Below are 17,212 nucleotides of genomic sequence, written 5' to 3'. Positions count from 1 at the left end.
GGTTTAATTGTAGGTAATTGTAGGTATTTTATTTAATTAATTTATTGATAGTGTAGTGTTAGGTTTAATTGTAACTTAGGTTAGGATTTATTTTACAGGTAATTTTGTAATTATTTTAACTAGGTAACTATTAAATAGTTATTAACTATTTAATAGCTATTGTACCTGGTTAAAATAATTACAAAGTTGCCTGTAAAATAAATATTAATCCTAAAATAGCTACAATATAATTATAATTTATATTGTAGCTATATTAGGGTTTATTTTACAGGTAAGTATTTAGCTTTAAATAGGAATAATTTATTTAATAAGAGTTAATTTATTTCGTTAGATTTAAATTATATTTAAGTTAGGGGGGTGTTAGTGTTAGGGTTAGACTTAGCTTTAGGGGTTAATACATTTATTATAGTAGCGGTGTGGTCCGGTCGGCAGATTAGGGGTTAATAATTGTAGGTAGGTGGAGGCGACGTTGGGGGCGACAGATTAGGGGTTAATAAATATAATATAGGGGTCGGCTGTGTTAGGGGCAGCAGATTAGGGGTACATAGGTATAATGTAGGTTGCGGCGGTGTACGGAGCGGCAGATTAGGGGTTAAAAATAATATGCCGGGGTCAGCGATAGCGGGGTCGGCAGATTAGGGGTTAATAAGTGTAAGGTTAGGGGTGTTTAGACTCGGGGTACATGTTAGAGTGTTAGGTGCAGACTTAGGAAGTGTTTCCCCATAGGAAACAATGGGGCTGCGTTAGGAGCTTAACGCTGCTTTTTTGCAGGTGTTAGGTTTTTTTTCAGCTCAAACTGCCCCATTGTTTCCAATGGGGATATTGTGCACGAGCACGTTTTTGAAGCTGGCCGCGTCCATAAGCACCGCTGGTATCGAGAGTTGCAGTGGCGGTAAATTATGCTCTACGCTCCCTTTTTGGAGCCTAACGCACTGAAAACCCAGCTATTCTGTGAACTCTAAATACCAGCGGTATTTAAAAGGTGCGGCCAAAAAAAAGCCAGCGTTAGTTACGCGGGTCGTTACCGACAAAACTCTAAATCTAGCTGTTTATTTATTGATTTAAACAATTTTTTGAGAAAACATAATTTATGCTTACCTGATAAATTCCTCTCTTCTGTAGTGTGATCAGTCCACGGGTCATCATTACTTCTGGGATATTACTCCTCCCCAACAGGAAGTGCAAGAGGATTCACCCAGCAGAGCTGCATATAGCTCCTCCCCTCTACGTCACTCCCAGTCATTCGACCAAGGACCAACGAGAAAGGAAAAGCCACGGGTGAAGTGGTGACTGGAGTATAAATTAAAAAATATTTACCTGCCTTAAAAACAGGGCGGGCCGTGGACTGATCACACTACAGAAGAAAGGAATTTATCAGGTAAGCATAAATTATGTTTTCTTCTGTTAAGTGTGATCAGTCCACGGGTCATCATTACTTCTGGGATACCAATACCAAAGCAAAAGTACACGGATGACGGGAGGGATAGGCAGGCTCTTTATACAGAAGGAACCACTGCCTGAAGAACCTTTCTCCCAAAAATAGCCTCCGATGAAGCAAAAGTGTCAAATTTGTAAAATTTGGAAAAAGTATGAAGCGAAGACCAAGTTGCAGCCTTGCAAATCTGCTCAACAGAGGCTTCATTCTTGAAGGCCCAAGTGGAAGCCACAGCTCTAGTAGAATGAGCTGTAATTCTTTCAGGAGGCTGCTGTCCAGCAGTCTCATAAGCTAAACGAATTATGCTACGAAGCCAAAAAGAAAGAGAGGTAGCAGAAGCTTTTTGACCTCTCCTCTGCCCAGAGTAAACGACAAACAGAGAAGATGTTTGTCGAAATTCCTTAGTTGCCTGTAAGTAAAATTTTAGAGCACGGACTACATCCAGGTTGTGCAGTAGACGTTCCTTCTTCGAAGAAGGATTTGGGCACAAAGAAGGAACAACAATCTCTTGATTGATATTCCTGTTAGTCACTACCTTAGGTAAGAACCCAGGTTTAGTACGCAGAACTACCTTATCCGAATGAAAAATCAAATAAGGAGAATCACAATGTAAGGCTGATAATTCAGAGACTCTTCGAGCCGAGGAAATAGCCATTAAAAATAGAACTTTCCAAGATAACAACTTTATATCAATGGAATGAAGGGGTTCAAACGGAACGCCCTGTAAAACATTAAGAACAAGGTTTAAACTCCATGGTGGAGCAACAGTTTTAAACACAGGCTTAATCCTGGCCAAAGCCTGACAAAAAGCCTGGACGTCAGGAACTTCTGACAGACGTTTGTGTAACAGAATGGACAGAGCTGAGATCTGTCCCTTTAATGAACTAGCAGATAAACCCTTTTCTAAACCTTCTTGTAGAAAAGACAATATCCTAGGAATCCTAACCTTACTCCAAGAGTAACCTTTGGATTCACACCAATATAGGTATTTACGCCATATCTTATGGTAAATCTTTCTGGTAACAGGCTTCCTAGCCTGTATTAAGGTATCAATAACTGACTCAGAAAAACCACGTCTTGATAAAATCAAGCGTTCAATTTCCAAGCAGTCAGCTTCAGAGAAGTTAGATTTTGATGTTTGAAGGGACCCTGTATCAGAAGGTCCTGTTTCAGAGGTAGAGACCAAGGTGGACAGGATGACATGTCCACCAGGTCTGCATACCAAGTCCTGCGTGGCCACGCAGGTGCTATTAGAATCACTGATGCTCTCTCTTGTTTGATTCTGGCAATCAATCGAGGAAGCATCGGGAAGGGTGGAAACACGTAAGCCATCCTGAAGTCCCAAGGTGCTGTCAGGGCATCTATCAGGACTGCTCCTGGATCCCTGGATCTGGACCCGTAACGAGGAAGCTTGGCGTTCTGTCGAGACGCCATGAGATCTATCTCTGGTTTGCCCCAACGTCGAAGTATTTGGGCAAAGACCTCCGGATGGAGTTCCCACTCCCCCGGATGAAAAGTCTGACGACTTAAGAAATCCGCCTCCCAGTTCTCCACGCCTGGGATGTGGATTGCTGACAGCTGGCAAGAGTGAGACTCTGCCCAGCGAATTATCTTTGATACTTCCATCATAGCTAGGGAGCTTCTTGTCCCTCCCTGATGGTTGATGTAAGCTACAGTCGTGATGTTGTCCGACTGAAACCTGATGAACCCCCGAGTTGCCAACTGGGGCCAAGCCAGGAGGGCATTGAGAACTGCTCTCAATTCCAGAATGTTTATTGGCAGGAGACTCTCCTCCTGACTCCATTGTCCCTGAGCCTTCAGAGAATTCCAGACGGCACCCCAACCTAGAAGGCTGGCGTCTGTTGTTACAATTGTCCAGTCTGGTCTGCTGAATGGCATCCCCCTGGACAGATGTGGCCGAGAAAGCCACCATAGAAGAGAATTTCTGGTCTCTTGATTCAGATTCAGAGAAGGGGATAAGTCTGAGTAATCCCCATTCCACTGACTTAGCATGCACAGTTGCAGTGGTCTGAGTTGTAAGCGTGCAAAGGGTACTATGTCCATTGCCGCTACCATTAAGCCGATTACCTCCATGCATTGAGCCACTGACGGGTGTTGAATGGAATGAAGGGTGCGGCAAGCACTTTGAAGTCTTGTTAGCCTGTCCTCTGTCAGGTAAATCTTCATTTCTACAGAATCTATAAGAGTCCCCAGGAAGGGAACTCTTGTGAGTGGAACGAGTGAACTTTTCTTTTCGTTCACCTTCCATCCATGTGACCTTAGAAATGCCAGTACTAACTCTGTATGAGACTTGGCAGTTTGAAAGCTTGAAGCTTGTATCAGAATGTCGTCTAGGTATGGAGCTACCGAGATTCCCCGCGGTCTTAGTACCGCCAGAAGAGCACCCAGAACCTTTGTGAAGATTCTTGGAGCTGTAGCCAATCCGAATGGAAGAGCCACAAACTGGTAATGCCTGTCTAGGAAGGCAAACCTTAGGTACCGGTAATGATCTTTGTGAATCGGTATGTGAAGGTAAGCATCTTTTAAATCTACAGTGGTCATGTACTGACCCTCTTGGATCATAGGTAAAATTGTCCGAATAGTCTCCATCTTGAACGATGGAACTCTTAGGAATTTGTTTAGGATCTTTAAATCCAGGATTGGTCTGAAAGTTCCCTCTTTTTTGGGAACCACAAACAGATTTGAGTAAAACCCCTGTCCCTGTTCCGATCGTGGAACTGGATGGATTACTCCCATTAACAAGAGCTCTTGTACGCAGCGTAGAAACGCCTCTTTCTTTGTCTGGATTGTTGACAACCTTGACAGATGAAATCTCTCTCTTGGAGGAGAGTATTTGAAGTCCAGAAGGTATCCCTGAGATATTATCTCTAGCGCCCAGGGATCCTGGACATCTCTTGCCCAAGCCTGGGCGAAGAGAGAAAGTCTGCCCCCCACTAGATCCGATCCCGGATCGGGGGCCCTCAATTCATGCTGTTTTAGGGGCAGCAGCAGGTTTCCTGGTCTGCTTGCCCTTGTTCCAGGACTGGTTAGGTTTCCAGCCTTGCCTGTAGCGAGCAACAGCTCCTTCCTGTTTTGGTGCAGAGGAAGTTGATGCTGCTCCTGCTTTGAAATTACGAAAGGAACGAAAATTAGACTGTCTAGCCTTAGCTTTGGCTTTGTCCTGAGGCAGGGCATGGCCTTTACCTCCTGTAATATCAGCGATAATCTCTTTCAACCCGGGCCCGAATAAGGTCTGCCCTTTGAAAGGTATATTAAGCAATTTAGACTTAGAAGTAACATCAGCTGACCAGGATTTTAGCCACAGCGCCCTGCGTGCCTGAATGGCGAATCCTGAATTCTTCGCCGTAAGTTTAGTAAGATGTACTACGGCCTCCGAAATGAATGAATTAGCTAGTTTAAGGACTCTAAGCCTGTCCGTAATGTCGTCCAGAGTAACTGAACTAATGTTCTCTTCCAGAGACTCAATCCAGAATGCCGCTGCAGCCGTGATCGGCGCAATGCATGCAAGAAGTTGCAAAATAAAACCTTGTTGAACAAACATTTTCTTAAGGTAACCCTCTAACTTTTTATCCATTGGATCTGAAAAAGCACAGCTATCCTCCACCGGGATAGTGGTACGCTTAGCTAAAGTAGAAACTGCTCCCTCCACCTTAGGGACCGTTTGCCATAAGTCCCTTGTGGTGGCGTCTATTGGAAACATTTTTCTAAATATCGGAGGGGGTGAGAACGGCACACCGGGTCTATCCCACTCCTTAGTAACAATTTCAGTAAGTCTCTTAGGTATAGGAAAAACCTCAGTACTCGTCGGTACCGCAAAATATTTATCCAACCTACACATTTTCTCTGGTATTGCAACTGTGTTACAATCATTCAGAGCCGCTAACACCTCCCCTAGTAATACACGGAGGTTTTCCAGTTTAAATTTAAAATTTGAAATATCTGAATCCAGTCTGTTTGGATCAGAACCGTCACCCACAGAATGAAGTTCTCCGTCCTCATGTTCTGCCACCTGTGACGCAGTGTCTGACATGGCCCTAATATTATCAGCGCACTCTGTTCTCACCCCAGAGTGATCACGCTTACCTCTTAGTTCTGGTAATTTAGCCAAAACTTCAGTCATAACAGTAGCCATATCCTGTAATGTGATTTGTAATGGCCGCCCAGATGTACTCGGCGCTACAATATCACGCACCTCCCTCTGAGCGGGAGATGCAGGTACTGACACGTGAGGCGAGTTAGTCGGCATAACTCTCCCCTCGTTGTTTGGTGAAATTTGTTCAATTTGTACAGATTGACTTTTATTTAAAGTAGCATCAATACAGTTAGTACATAAATTTCTATTGGGCTCCACTTTGGCATTGCAACAAATGACACAGGTATCATCCTCTGAATCAGACATGTTTAACACACTAGCAAATAAACTTGCAACTTGGAAATACAATTCAATTAGAATAATATTAAAAACGTACTGTGCCTTTAAGAAGCACAGAAGATCTATGACAGTTGAAAATTAATAAATTGAAACAGTTATAGCCTCAATCCTTGTAAATAACACAACTTTAGCAAAGGTTTAATCCCATTAGCAAAGATAACAAATTCTGAAAGCAGGAAACAAATTACAGAATAAACGTTTTTTATCTCAGTCAACTATAATTCTCACAGCTCTGCTGAGAGAAATTACCTCCCTCAAAATAAGTTTTGAAGACCCCTGAGCTCTGTAGAGATGATTCGGATCATGCAGGAAATACAATGAGTTGCTGACTGAAATATCTGATGCGTAGCAAAAGCGCCAAAAAACGGCCCCTCCCCCTCACACACAGTAGTGAGAGAGAACAGAAACTGTCAGAAAAAAGATTAAGCAACTGCCAAGTGGAAAAATAGTGCCCAAACATTTATTCACTCAGTACCTCAGCAAATGAAAACGATTTTACATTCCAGCAAAAACGTTAAACATAATTTCTAGTTATTAAACAGCTTTATGTACTTCTTACAGTGTAATTCTAGAGAAGTACCATTCCCCAGAATACTGAAGTGTAAAGTATACATACATGACATTATATCGGTATGGCAGGATTTTCTCATCAATTCCATTGTCAGAAAATAAAAGCTGCTACATACCTCTATGCAGATTCATCTGCCCGCTGTCCCCTGATCTGAAGTTTACCTCTCCTCAGATGGCCGAGAAACAGCAATATGATCTTAACTACTCCGGCTAAAATCATAGCAAAAACTCTGGTAGATTCTTCTTCAAACTCTGCCAGAGAGATAATAACACACTCCGGTGCTATTTTAAAATAACAAACTTTTGATTGAAGATATAAAACTAAGTATAATCACCATAGTCCTCTCACACATCCTATCTAGTCGTTGGGTGCAAGAGAATGACTGGGAGTGACGTAGAGGGGAGGAGCTATATGCAGCTCTGCTGGGTGAATCCTCTTGCACTTCCTGTTGGGGAGGAGTAATATCCCAGAAGTAATGATGACCCGTGGACTGATCACACTTAACAGAAGAAACATGTACTGTGCCTTTAAGAAGTAAAAAAGCGCACAAATTTTCCAAAACTGCTTCAAAACATTAATTTACTCTTTAAAATTAACTACACCTAATCAATGGCTCCAAAAATTATTGCACTCCAAGAGTAAGGGGAGAAATTAACCTCTAAAAGGTATTTATAGCCACAAATATGTTAGATTTGAAAAATATAACCCCTGCCCCCAGGGTACTTCAAAATGACTCAACAGAACACCAGTCTAGGCTCAACCGGAGCTAATGCCTGCTGCCTTCTCAGCCAGAGTAAAGGGCTGCACATACCTCAATGCTGCTTGTAGCATGAAACCGTTCTCCACACTGAAGATGTCTCTTGTATTACCTTCAGAAGCTCTGTGGGAACCAACATGGATCTTAGTTACATCTGCTAAGATCATCAACCTCAGGGCAGAAATCTTCTTCCATATCCCCCTGAGGAAAATAGTACTCACCGGTACCATTTAAAATAAAAAACTTCTTGATTGAAGAAACTAAAACTAACACCTCACTTTACCTCTTCCTAGTATAACACAGGCAAAGAGAATGACTGGGGGTGGAGGGAAAGGAGGAATTATATATACAGCTCTGCTGTGGTGCTCTTTGCCACTTCCTGTTAGCAGGAGGATAATATCCCACAAGTAAGGATGAAATCCGTGGACTCGTCGTATCTTGTAGAAGAAAGTATTTTTGTTTTGATTTTTTTTTATTTCAATGCTCGTAATCATGAGACTTTAATTTTGACTTTCAGACCTCATGACTTCCAGACATCCTAACTGAGAATTACTGGAGTGCATTAAATGGGAGTGAATGTTACCAACTGGTTGCAACAAAGTAAAATGTGAAGAAAAAAAAATGGAAACAAAAATAAAAAAAAATGCAAAGAAGAAATAACTGTCACTCAGGGCACAGAGGCTGAAATCCCTTATTTTCAAAAGTGACGTAGCAAGTCAGCAAGATTATTGGTTATACACAAACGCTTGTGAACTGTTTCTATTTTATTTATAGCTGTTGGATGAATAAAAAAACAAACAGAACTTATGCTAAACTCTGAAAAAATTTTACTGCCACAAATTGAGAAATGCTGCATAGATATATTTTACACTACTTGTATCTTTATAAAGCACATTAAAGGGACACTGAACCCAAATTTTATTTTTCATGATTCAGATACAGCATGCAATTTTAAGCAACTTTCTAATTTATTCATATTATCAATTGTTCTTCTCTTGCTATCTTTATTTTAAAAGCAAGAATGTAAGTTTAGAAGCCGGCCCATTTTTGGTTCACAACCTGGGTTGTTCTTGCTGATTGGTGGTTAAATGCTGTCCAGAGTTCTGAACCAAACATTGTCTGACTCCTTAGCTTAGATGCCTTCTTTTCAAATATAGATTGCAAGAGAACGAAGAATAATTGATAATAGGAGTAAATTAGAAAGTTGCTTAAAATTGCATGTTCTATCTGAATCATGAAAGAAAAAATTTGGGTCTTGCATCCCTTTAATGTAGCCTTTGTTCTATAAAATAAACCAGGTTTGTTACACACCTCTTAAATAAGTTAAAGTAAAGGTCAACTTTGATCAATGACAGCCCGTTTTTTAAAAATATTATTAAAAACAGGGGCACTTTCATTTATCAAAGTTTAAAAATGTACCTCTCTCATCTACACAGCCGGAGTAGTTCCCCCGCACACATATCCTCTCTACATACGTCAGCAATGACGAATACGGCTTCCTCCAATAACGGCTTCCCACCCAGAGCAAACATTGCCTGAGGCCATGCCGTGATTGTAGAACACGGATTCTTCATAGCTGACGTATGAAGAGAAGTTTTGCGGGTGGGGGAAGCTGCTCCGGGTGAAAAGAAGAGAGGTAAGTTTTTAATCAAAACGACTGCTTTGTAAACTTTGATGAATGGGCTTTCATTCATTAAAGTTGACCTTCACTTTAACCCCTTAATGACTGAGGACGTGCAGGGTACGTCCTCAGAAAAAAGGCAGTTAATGCCTGAGAACGTACCCTGCACGTCCTCAGTCTGGAAAGCAGCTGGAAGCGATCCTGCTCGCTTCCAGCTGCTTTCCGGTTATTGCAGTGATGCCTCGATATCGAGGCATCCTGCAATAACATTTTTAAGCCATCCGGTGCAGAGAGAGCCACTCTGTGGCCCTCTCTGCACCGGAGATTGTTTGCTTACCGCGTTGGTGGGTGGGAGGCTGGTGGGAGGCGGGTGGTGGCCATCGATGGCCTTGGCGACGTGCAGGAGGGGCGGGATCGTGGGCGTGGGCGGTCGGGGGCGCGCACTGGCGCGCGCGTGCACGGAAGGGCGGGGGCGGGCGCGTGCACGGGGAGGGAGCGGGTGGGAACCGCTACACTACAGAATAAAGTAAAAAAAAAAAGCATACAAAAGGGAATAAAAGTTTTTTTATTTATTAATCAATTAAGGTGTTGGGGTTTGTCTGTTAGGGGGGGTGAATCTACACTACAGAATTTCTATTTTTGTTTTAAAAAAACACGTTTTTTTCTTGAAACTGGGTACTGGCAGACAGCTGCCAGTACCCAAGATGGCCCCCAATAATGCAGAGGGGGAGGGTAAGAGAGCTGTTTTGGGGGTGGATCAGGGAGGTTGGGGGCTAAGGGGGGATTCTACAAAGCAGCATATGTAAATATGCTAAAAAAAAAAAAAAGAACAAATTAAAAAAACCTTTTATTTTAGTACTGGCAGACTTTCTGCCAGTACTTAAGATGGCGGGGACAATTGTGGGGTGGGGGAGGGAAGGGAGCTGTTTGGGAGGGATCAGGGGGTCTGATGTGTCAGGTGGGAGGCTGATCTCTACACTAAAGCTAAAATTAACCCTGCAAGCTCCCTACAAACTACCTAATTAACCCCTTCACTGCTAGCCATAATATACGTGTGATGCGCAGCAGCATTTAGCGGCCTTCTAATTACCAAAAAGCAACGCCGAAGTCATATATGTCTGCTATTTCTGAACAAAGGGGATCCCAGAAAAGCATTTACAACCATTTGTGCCATAATTGCATAAGCTGTTTGTAAATAATTTCAGTGAGAAACCTAAAATTGTGAAAAATTTAACGTTTTTTTAAATTTGATCGCATATGGTGGTGAAATGGTGGCATGAAATATACCAAAATGGGCCTAGATCAATACTTGGGGTTGTCTACTACACTACACTAAAGCTAAAATTAACCATACAAGCTCCCTACATGCTCCCTAATTAACCCCTTCACTGCTGGGCATAAAACACGTGTGGTGCGCAGTGGCATTTAGCAGCCTTCTAATTACCAAAAAGCAACGCCAAAGCCATATATGTCTGCTATTTATGAACAAAGGGGATCCCAGAGAAGAATTTACAACCATTTATGCCATAATTGCACAAGTTGTTTGTAAATAATTTCAGTGAGAAACCTAAAGTTTGTGAAAAAATTTGTGAAAAAGTGAACAATTTTTTTTATTTGATCGCATTTGGCGGTGAAATGGTGGCATGAAATATACCAAAATGGGCCTAGATCAATACTTTGGGATGTCTTCTAAAAAAAAATATATACATGTCAATGGATATTCAGGGATTCCTGAAAGATATCAGTGTCCCAATGTAACTAGCACTCATTTTGAAAAAAAGTGGTTTGGAAATAGCAAAGTGCTACTTGTATTTATGGACCTATAACTTGCAAAAAAAGCAAAGAACATGTAAACATTGGGTATTTCTAAACTCAGAACAAAATTTAGAAACTATTTAGCATGGGATTTTTTTGGTGGTTGTAGATGTGTAACAGATTTTGGGGGTCAAAGTTAGAAAAAGTGTGTTTTTTTCCATTTTTTCCTCATATTTTATAAAAAAAATTAGAGTAAATTATAAGATATGATAAAAATAATGGTATCTTTAGAAAGCCCATTTAATGGCGAGAAAAACGGTATATAATATGTGTGGGTACAGTAAATGAGTAAGAGGAAAATTACAGCTAAACACAAACACCGCAAAAATGTAAAAATAGCCTTGGTCCCAAACGGACAGAAAATGGAAAAGTGCTGCGGTCATTAAGGGGTTAAAGTGAAGGTAAACTTGAGCGTACTCGCTCAAGTCATAGGTTATATTTTTAAAAATTATGTAGACTTTAATTCATGAAATCGGTAATTTATACTATATTTTTAGATGTTTTCATTTTAATGCCCCAACGATAACCGCCATCCCAATCAATTAATTGTTGCAGATTCGTCATCTGTCAATCAACTGAGAACTATGGCGGGCGGAGGAATGGTAAATATCTAAGAATATCTGTATAAATTACCAATTTCATGAATTAATGTATACTTCATTTTTTAAATTATATCCTATGACTTGAGTGAGTATGCTCAAGTTTACATTCACTTTAAAGATGTCCAAATACGTAAAAACATGGGAACCTGACCTGTCCTTGTTATCACAATTCATGTGTTAGTATTTATTTGATGTTTAGATTTGTTATGATCACAAATATAAATTATTCTTACCTGTCTGACAACTGTCCCGAAATAAACGAACCAAAAAGAACACCAGCAAAAAACAAAGATGTAGTCAGGGGCCCCTTCCAGTCATTTTCACAGACTATATCCCACTGTAAAATAAATAGTGTTAGAAGACAATAAACAAATATCGCAATGTTGTAGATTGTATGAACAACACAAAGAAATTAATAAATCTATACTTTACTTATTTATGAATATATTTATGAATTTATGAAGTGAGATGTGCAACATTAAAGGGACAGGCTACACCTTAGTCATCTTTAAGTCTTACCTTAGATTAAGCTGCAAATAGCCTCCTGCGTCCCTTTCTATATCATGCATATCATTAATAATATTTCTGGCCACTTTAAAATGGCTGCCAGGCTCTGCCCACTTATGACATTACAATCTGGGCTACATCTAGGAACTCTGCAGAGTAGCATTGACAGTCTGTTAAATCCAACTATTGAGCCTTTTGTGATTGGATGCAATATTCAGCCTAGATCGTGATGTCATCAGTGTCCAGAGCCTGGTAGCCATTTCAAAGTGGCCAGAAACATTATTTGTTTTAAAATAAATTGTTTACCATTCCTGCTGCATGACATAGAAGAGGTAAGGTAAGACTTTAAGATTACTAAGATGTAGACTGTCCCTTTAAATGTCACATCTTTATAACAATGTAGGCTCTGGTTTGCAATTATTTCACCACAATATTATGGTTTTAATACTCCACAATCTGTCTGGCTTTCTTTATGTTTGGGAATTTAATTCCTGCAATACAGATATCTGCATATTTTCAGACCAGACTGGACTTTTAGGAAATTCTGCTACTCTGTTCTTCTTAAAGTGACATGAAACCTCAAAAATTCTCGTTCATGATTAAAATAGAGCATACATTTTTTAACAAAAAAAAAACAATTTACTTCTATTATCAATTTTGCTTCACTATCTTGCTATTGTTTGTTGTAAGAGCAACAATGCACTACTGGAAGTAAGTTGAACATATTGGTAAATCAATGACAGGAGTGAAATATGTGCAGCCACCAATCAGCAGCTAGCTTCTATCTCCCAAGCCTACCTATGTATGCTTTCAAACAAAGAATACCAATAGAACTAGGCAAATTAGATAACAGAGCTAAATTGAAAGTTGTTTAAAATGGTATGCTGTATCTGAATCATGAAAAAAAAGTTCCATGTCCCTTTAAGATTATTTTATCACCTGGAGAAAACCACTTATTTCACAGATATAAATCAGTCAAGTAGTAACATGCTGCAATATGTTTCATGGGAATATATACTATATTATTAAATCAGATTACAGAGTTAGCACTCAGGGCAACAACACATGTACTCACATTGCAGAGGCAAACTAAAGCTTGCAGAAATGTAACAAAATTATGCATTCAAAATGAGTTCAAAATGGCAACAGAAATAAGTTAATATATGTTAGCTACTGTATAAAGAGCTACTGTTAAATACACTATGAGTTATTAGTGACTCAAAGAAACCTGGAGCAAATAAACACATAAAGAAAAGTAAAATATAATAACTGTGATATGATTGCTCTGTAGCTGACACATGTAAGAGAAAGCAGTATATTGTATACACAAATTCAAATGCTATTAAATTAAACAGACAAAATATTGGTAAGGGCATAGCCAGGCAAGAAAGAGATACCACAATGAAGCTGTCACATAGCTAGTAAAAACACAAATGTACAAATCTCCGTTTGGTTGCAACCAATAAAACTGGGACCCAATGGTGAAATCATATATATAGTAATATAAGTAAGGGTAAAAATTATTCCAGCTGAAAGGCATATCACATAACTTCACAACTTATATAATGCAAGAGCCTCCATCTATATCAGAGAGCTCTTCAGTCCCCCTTTTTTTTTTTTTTTAACGTATTGTTTTCCTTTCTATTCTTATGGGGATTGTTATTGTCCACCAATGGAAATGTAGAAAATGTCCTTATGACCTATATTCTATGGACACTTTCTTTGTTTAAAAAGACACCCTTTTATGTAAACACACACACATACAGTCAAGGCCAAAAATATTGGCACCCCTGTATTTCTGTCAGATAATGCACCACTTCGCCCAGAAAATTGTTGCAATTACAAATTGTTAGGAATTGCCATGTTTGTTTGTTTCTTAATTTTTGGTACCTTCTCAAAATTGTAAGAAATAATTTCATTCCAAGTTGGTGATGCTCGTGTAATTTCACACATGTCAGCCTATGATTAAGCGTCACTAGGGGGGCACGAAACGCGTCAGTTCGTTTGTCCCTCATGTCTGTGTGTCCGCCATAGGATTGGATTGTTTGTTTATTTTTAACTAAGCTGAATAAAGGATATGTTCTTATTAAGAGCAAAATTCTTGGGGGCATATGTCACTGCTTGCCCCACACTCTGGACAACCATATATTAATAATAATAGTAATGTAAATAATAAATATATTACTTAAAGGGACATGAAACCCAAAACATTCCTTTCATGATTCAGATAGAGAATACAATTTTAAACAACATTCCAATTTACTTCATTTATCTAATTGGCTTCATTATTTAGATATCCTTTATTGAAGAAATAGCAAATCACATCGATGAGACAATCACATGAGGTATCTATGTGCAGCCACCAATCAGCAGCTACTGAGCCTTTTATATATGCTCTTCAAAAAAGGATATCCAGAGAATGAATCAAATTAGATAATAGGAGTAAATTGGAAAGTTGTTTAAAATTGCATGCTCGTTCTAAACCATGAAATAAAACATTTGGGTTTCATGTCCCTTTAACAAAGCATCAAAGTCATCATTTATAATCATAAAATCTTCTGATTTATAGATACTTATTAGAACATGTGCACATAATATTCTAAAACCTTTTACATATTGTTGCTTTCCATGATGATTTCACCCTACAGTAGATTAGGGTCTGATTTTCTGCGGCATTATGTTCAGTTAGGAATAGAAAAATAACTTTAAGGGGCACTGTGTCTAAACACTTTCTTTAATCCTTATGAAAATAGCAACATTTAAACATGTTGACATGTAAGCATTAGCAAGTACCTATCAACCAATTAGAATTAAAAGAAAAAAAACATTAGCCAATGAGGATTAGTAAAATATCGTCATTCTGTATTAGTTTCCGTTAATATTTAAGTTGTATTATCCATATTGGGAATGGTATGCTTAGGGTGAATTATGCTGTTTAAAACAAAAACGTGAAATTAGTTTATTTATGTCAAGAAGACACTGCATATCAGAGTGGACATCAGCTGCATTATCGCTGTTAAACTACAGTATTGTCATTTTACTTAAAGTGATAGTGATTTAACCCCTGAATGTACTTGCGCCTGGTAAAGCCACCACTAAAATTATTAGCTTAGGAATACCTATACATTCCTCAGTAAATTTGACAGTTAACCATACCGGGCAACCAAATTAACAAAACCCAAAATGTAAGACAATATGGGGTGTATTGCAATGTGTTTATCATCATCATAGCATGTAATGTACCACTGGACTATTCCTTACATTGGCTAATGAGTAATACATCTATAACTGTCAGAGAGGGCTGATCACATAACAATGTGTTGCAGACCTGTATGTGTATGGTGACTTGTATGTGCACTGTGCCAACATTACATATTGCTAAACAGAATTCAAACTAAGAACATACAAGTGTCTTGAGCAACGGGTCCATGCTTCTCTCTTTTTATTTATGTAAATTATGACACTTAGGGAAGTCTCCCTAAGTGTGATGCGGGAATCCTGACGTGGACCCGTTGCTCAGTGTGCCTAGAGGGATATGGCTGCACCTCACTGACGAGGCTCACAATAGGCTGAAACATACGTCTGGGGTTTTGCTGTTTCTCTCGTTCAGAGAGGGATTGCCTTGTATTTTGGAGCTGGACTGTGCTGTTTAGTCAGGATCATACTGATATGCTTCAGGAAAGTTCTACTCTGTGAAAGGCACATGTTGAGCAAAAAGAGGCTGCTTCTTGGGTGGTAACTAGCCATAGAAAAAGCTATTATGCTATTGTTCGTTCCCAGGTTGAGCGCTTCTCTCTTTTTATTTATGCAAATTATGACATTTAGGGAAGTCTCCCTAAGTGTGATGCGGTTCCAGACGTGGACCCGTTGCACAGTGTGCCTAGAGGGATATGGCTGCACCTCACTGACGAGGCTCACAATAGGCCGAAACGTACGTCTGGGGTTTCGCTGTTTCTCTTGTTCAGAGAGGGATTGCCTGGTATTTCGGGGCTGGACTGTGCTGTTTAGTCAGGATCAGACTGATATGCTTCAGGAAAGTTCTTCTCTGTGAAAGGCACATTTGGGTGCTTCGTGGGTGGTAACTAGCCATAGAACAAGCTATTATGCTATTGTTCGTTCCCAGGTTGAGCGCTTCTCTCTTTTAATTTATGCAAATTATGACACTTAGGGAAGACTCCCTAAGTGTGATGTGGGAATCCAGATGTGGACTAATTGCTCAGTGTGCCTAGAGGGATATGGCTGCACCTCACTGACGAGGCCCACAATAGGCCGAAACGTACATATGGGGTTTTGCTGTTTCTCTTGTTCAGAGAAGGATTGCCTGGAATTTCGGGGCTGTACTGTGCTGTTTAGTCAGGATCAGACTGATATGCTTCAGGAAAGTTCTTCTCTGTGAAAGGCACATGTTGAGCAAAAAGAGGCTGCTTCTTGGGTGGTAACTAGCCATAGAACAAGCTATTATGCTATTGTTCGTTCCTTGGTTGAGCGCTTCTCTCTTTTTATTTTTACAAACATTCTGGTGTTGACTGTCCCTTTAAACTCAAATTCCGTTTTTCTTTCTTTTTTTTCTTTTTCTTCCGGTGCTAAATTTGAATTTTACTTGTTGATATTATTGTGGTAATTATATAATCATTGCAAATAAAATGATTACAAAAAAATCTCTATATTGTGAACCAGACAGCCAGGCAGTAATGCAGACACATTTCCCAAGCAGTCACAGGGTAGGTAATGGGATAACAGAGCAGGTTAGAAAAGTAAAAAGAACCAAAGGCTACAGCATTTACATGTATAGAGAATCACATCAGACTGGTATAAGAATGCTCTAGCACTGAGCAGTTTCCCCAAAAGTCTTGAAAAGGGCGGTAGATGTTCAGAACACAAATGTGAACAAACACAAAAAAATAATGTGTTTAAAGATTAGATTATAAAATGTGCTTGTTACGTATGTTAAGATTCCATGGGACTGATTTAACATGCTGTGAATGCCTTCAGGCTCGCCGGAAACATAAGTTAAGAAGCAGCGGTCATAAGAAGTGCTTGTGCTGTCGACATTTAGCGATGTTGGGTGGACATTTGTTAAATTGGCCCCTATGAGTAAGCCAAATATATATAAATGTGTGTGTGTGCATGAGTTTGTGTGTGTATAACATACATATAGACATTTCTAGGTTTGACGAACTTTAAAGGTACAGTAAGCATTTATTTGATTATGTGAAGTAAGACAATTTTATCATGAACATTTATTATTTATTTTGTCCGCTTTTCAAGATAAATGTACAGTAAAAATAAAGAATGTTCCAATTCTGACAACTATCTTCACAAGCCTAACCTTCTTCTATATATGACCCTTATTGGCTTCAGAAGAGATTAGCATATAAGGAACTTCAAAACAGTGGTGATTTTGCTAGCATGATCATTGCTAGTCTAGTCTACTCCAGTAACAACTACTCT

The 17,212-nt window shown here is 39.5% G+C and overlaps 1 protein-coding gene across 1 annotated transcript in view; it reads right to left on the bottom strand.

The window, feature by feature from the left end:
- Positions 1 to 17,212, bottom strand: part of LOC128663052 (organic cation/carnitine transporter 2) — a 190,834-nt gene that overhangs the window by 107,696 nt on the left and 65,926 nt on the right. The window contains exon 2 of the mRNA XM_053717191.1: positions 11,488 to 11,591. Coding sequence (XP_053573166.1) covers positions 11,488 to 11,591 — 104 coding nt within the window. The remainder of the gene's footprint in view (positions 1 to 11,487; positions 11,592 to 17,212) is intronic.

Source organism: Bombina bombina, chromosome 6 (genome assembly GCF_027579735.1).
Source record: "Bombina bombina isolate aBomBom1 chromosome 6, aBomBom1.pri, whole genome shotgun sequence".
NCBI lineage: Eukaryota > Metazoa > Chordata > Amphibia > Anura > Bombinatoridae > Bombina > Bombina bombina.
Note: the sequence above shows the minus strand (reverse complement) of the source record. Positions and strands in the feature narration are given on the sequence as shown.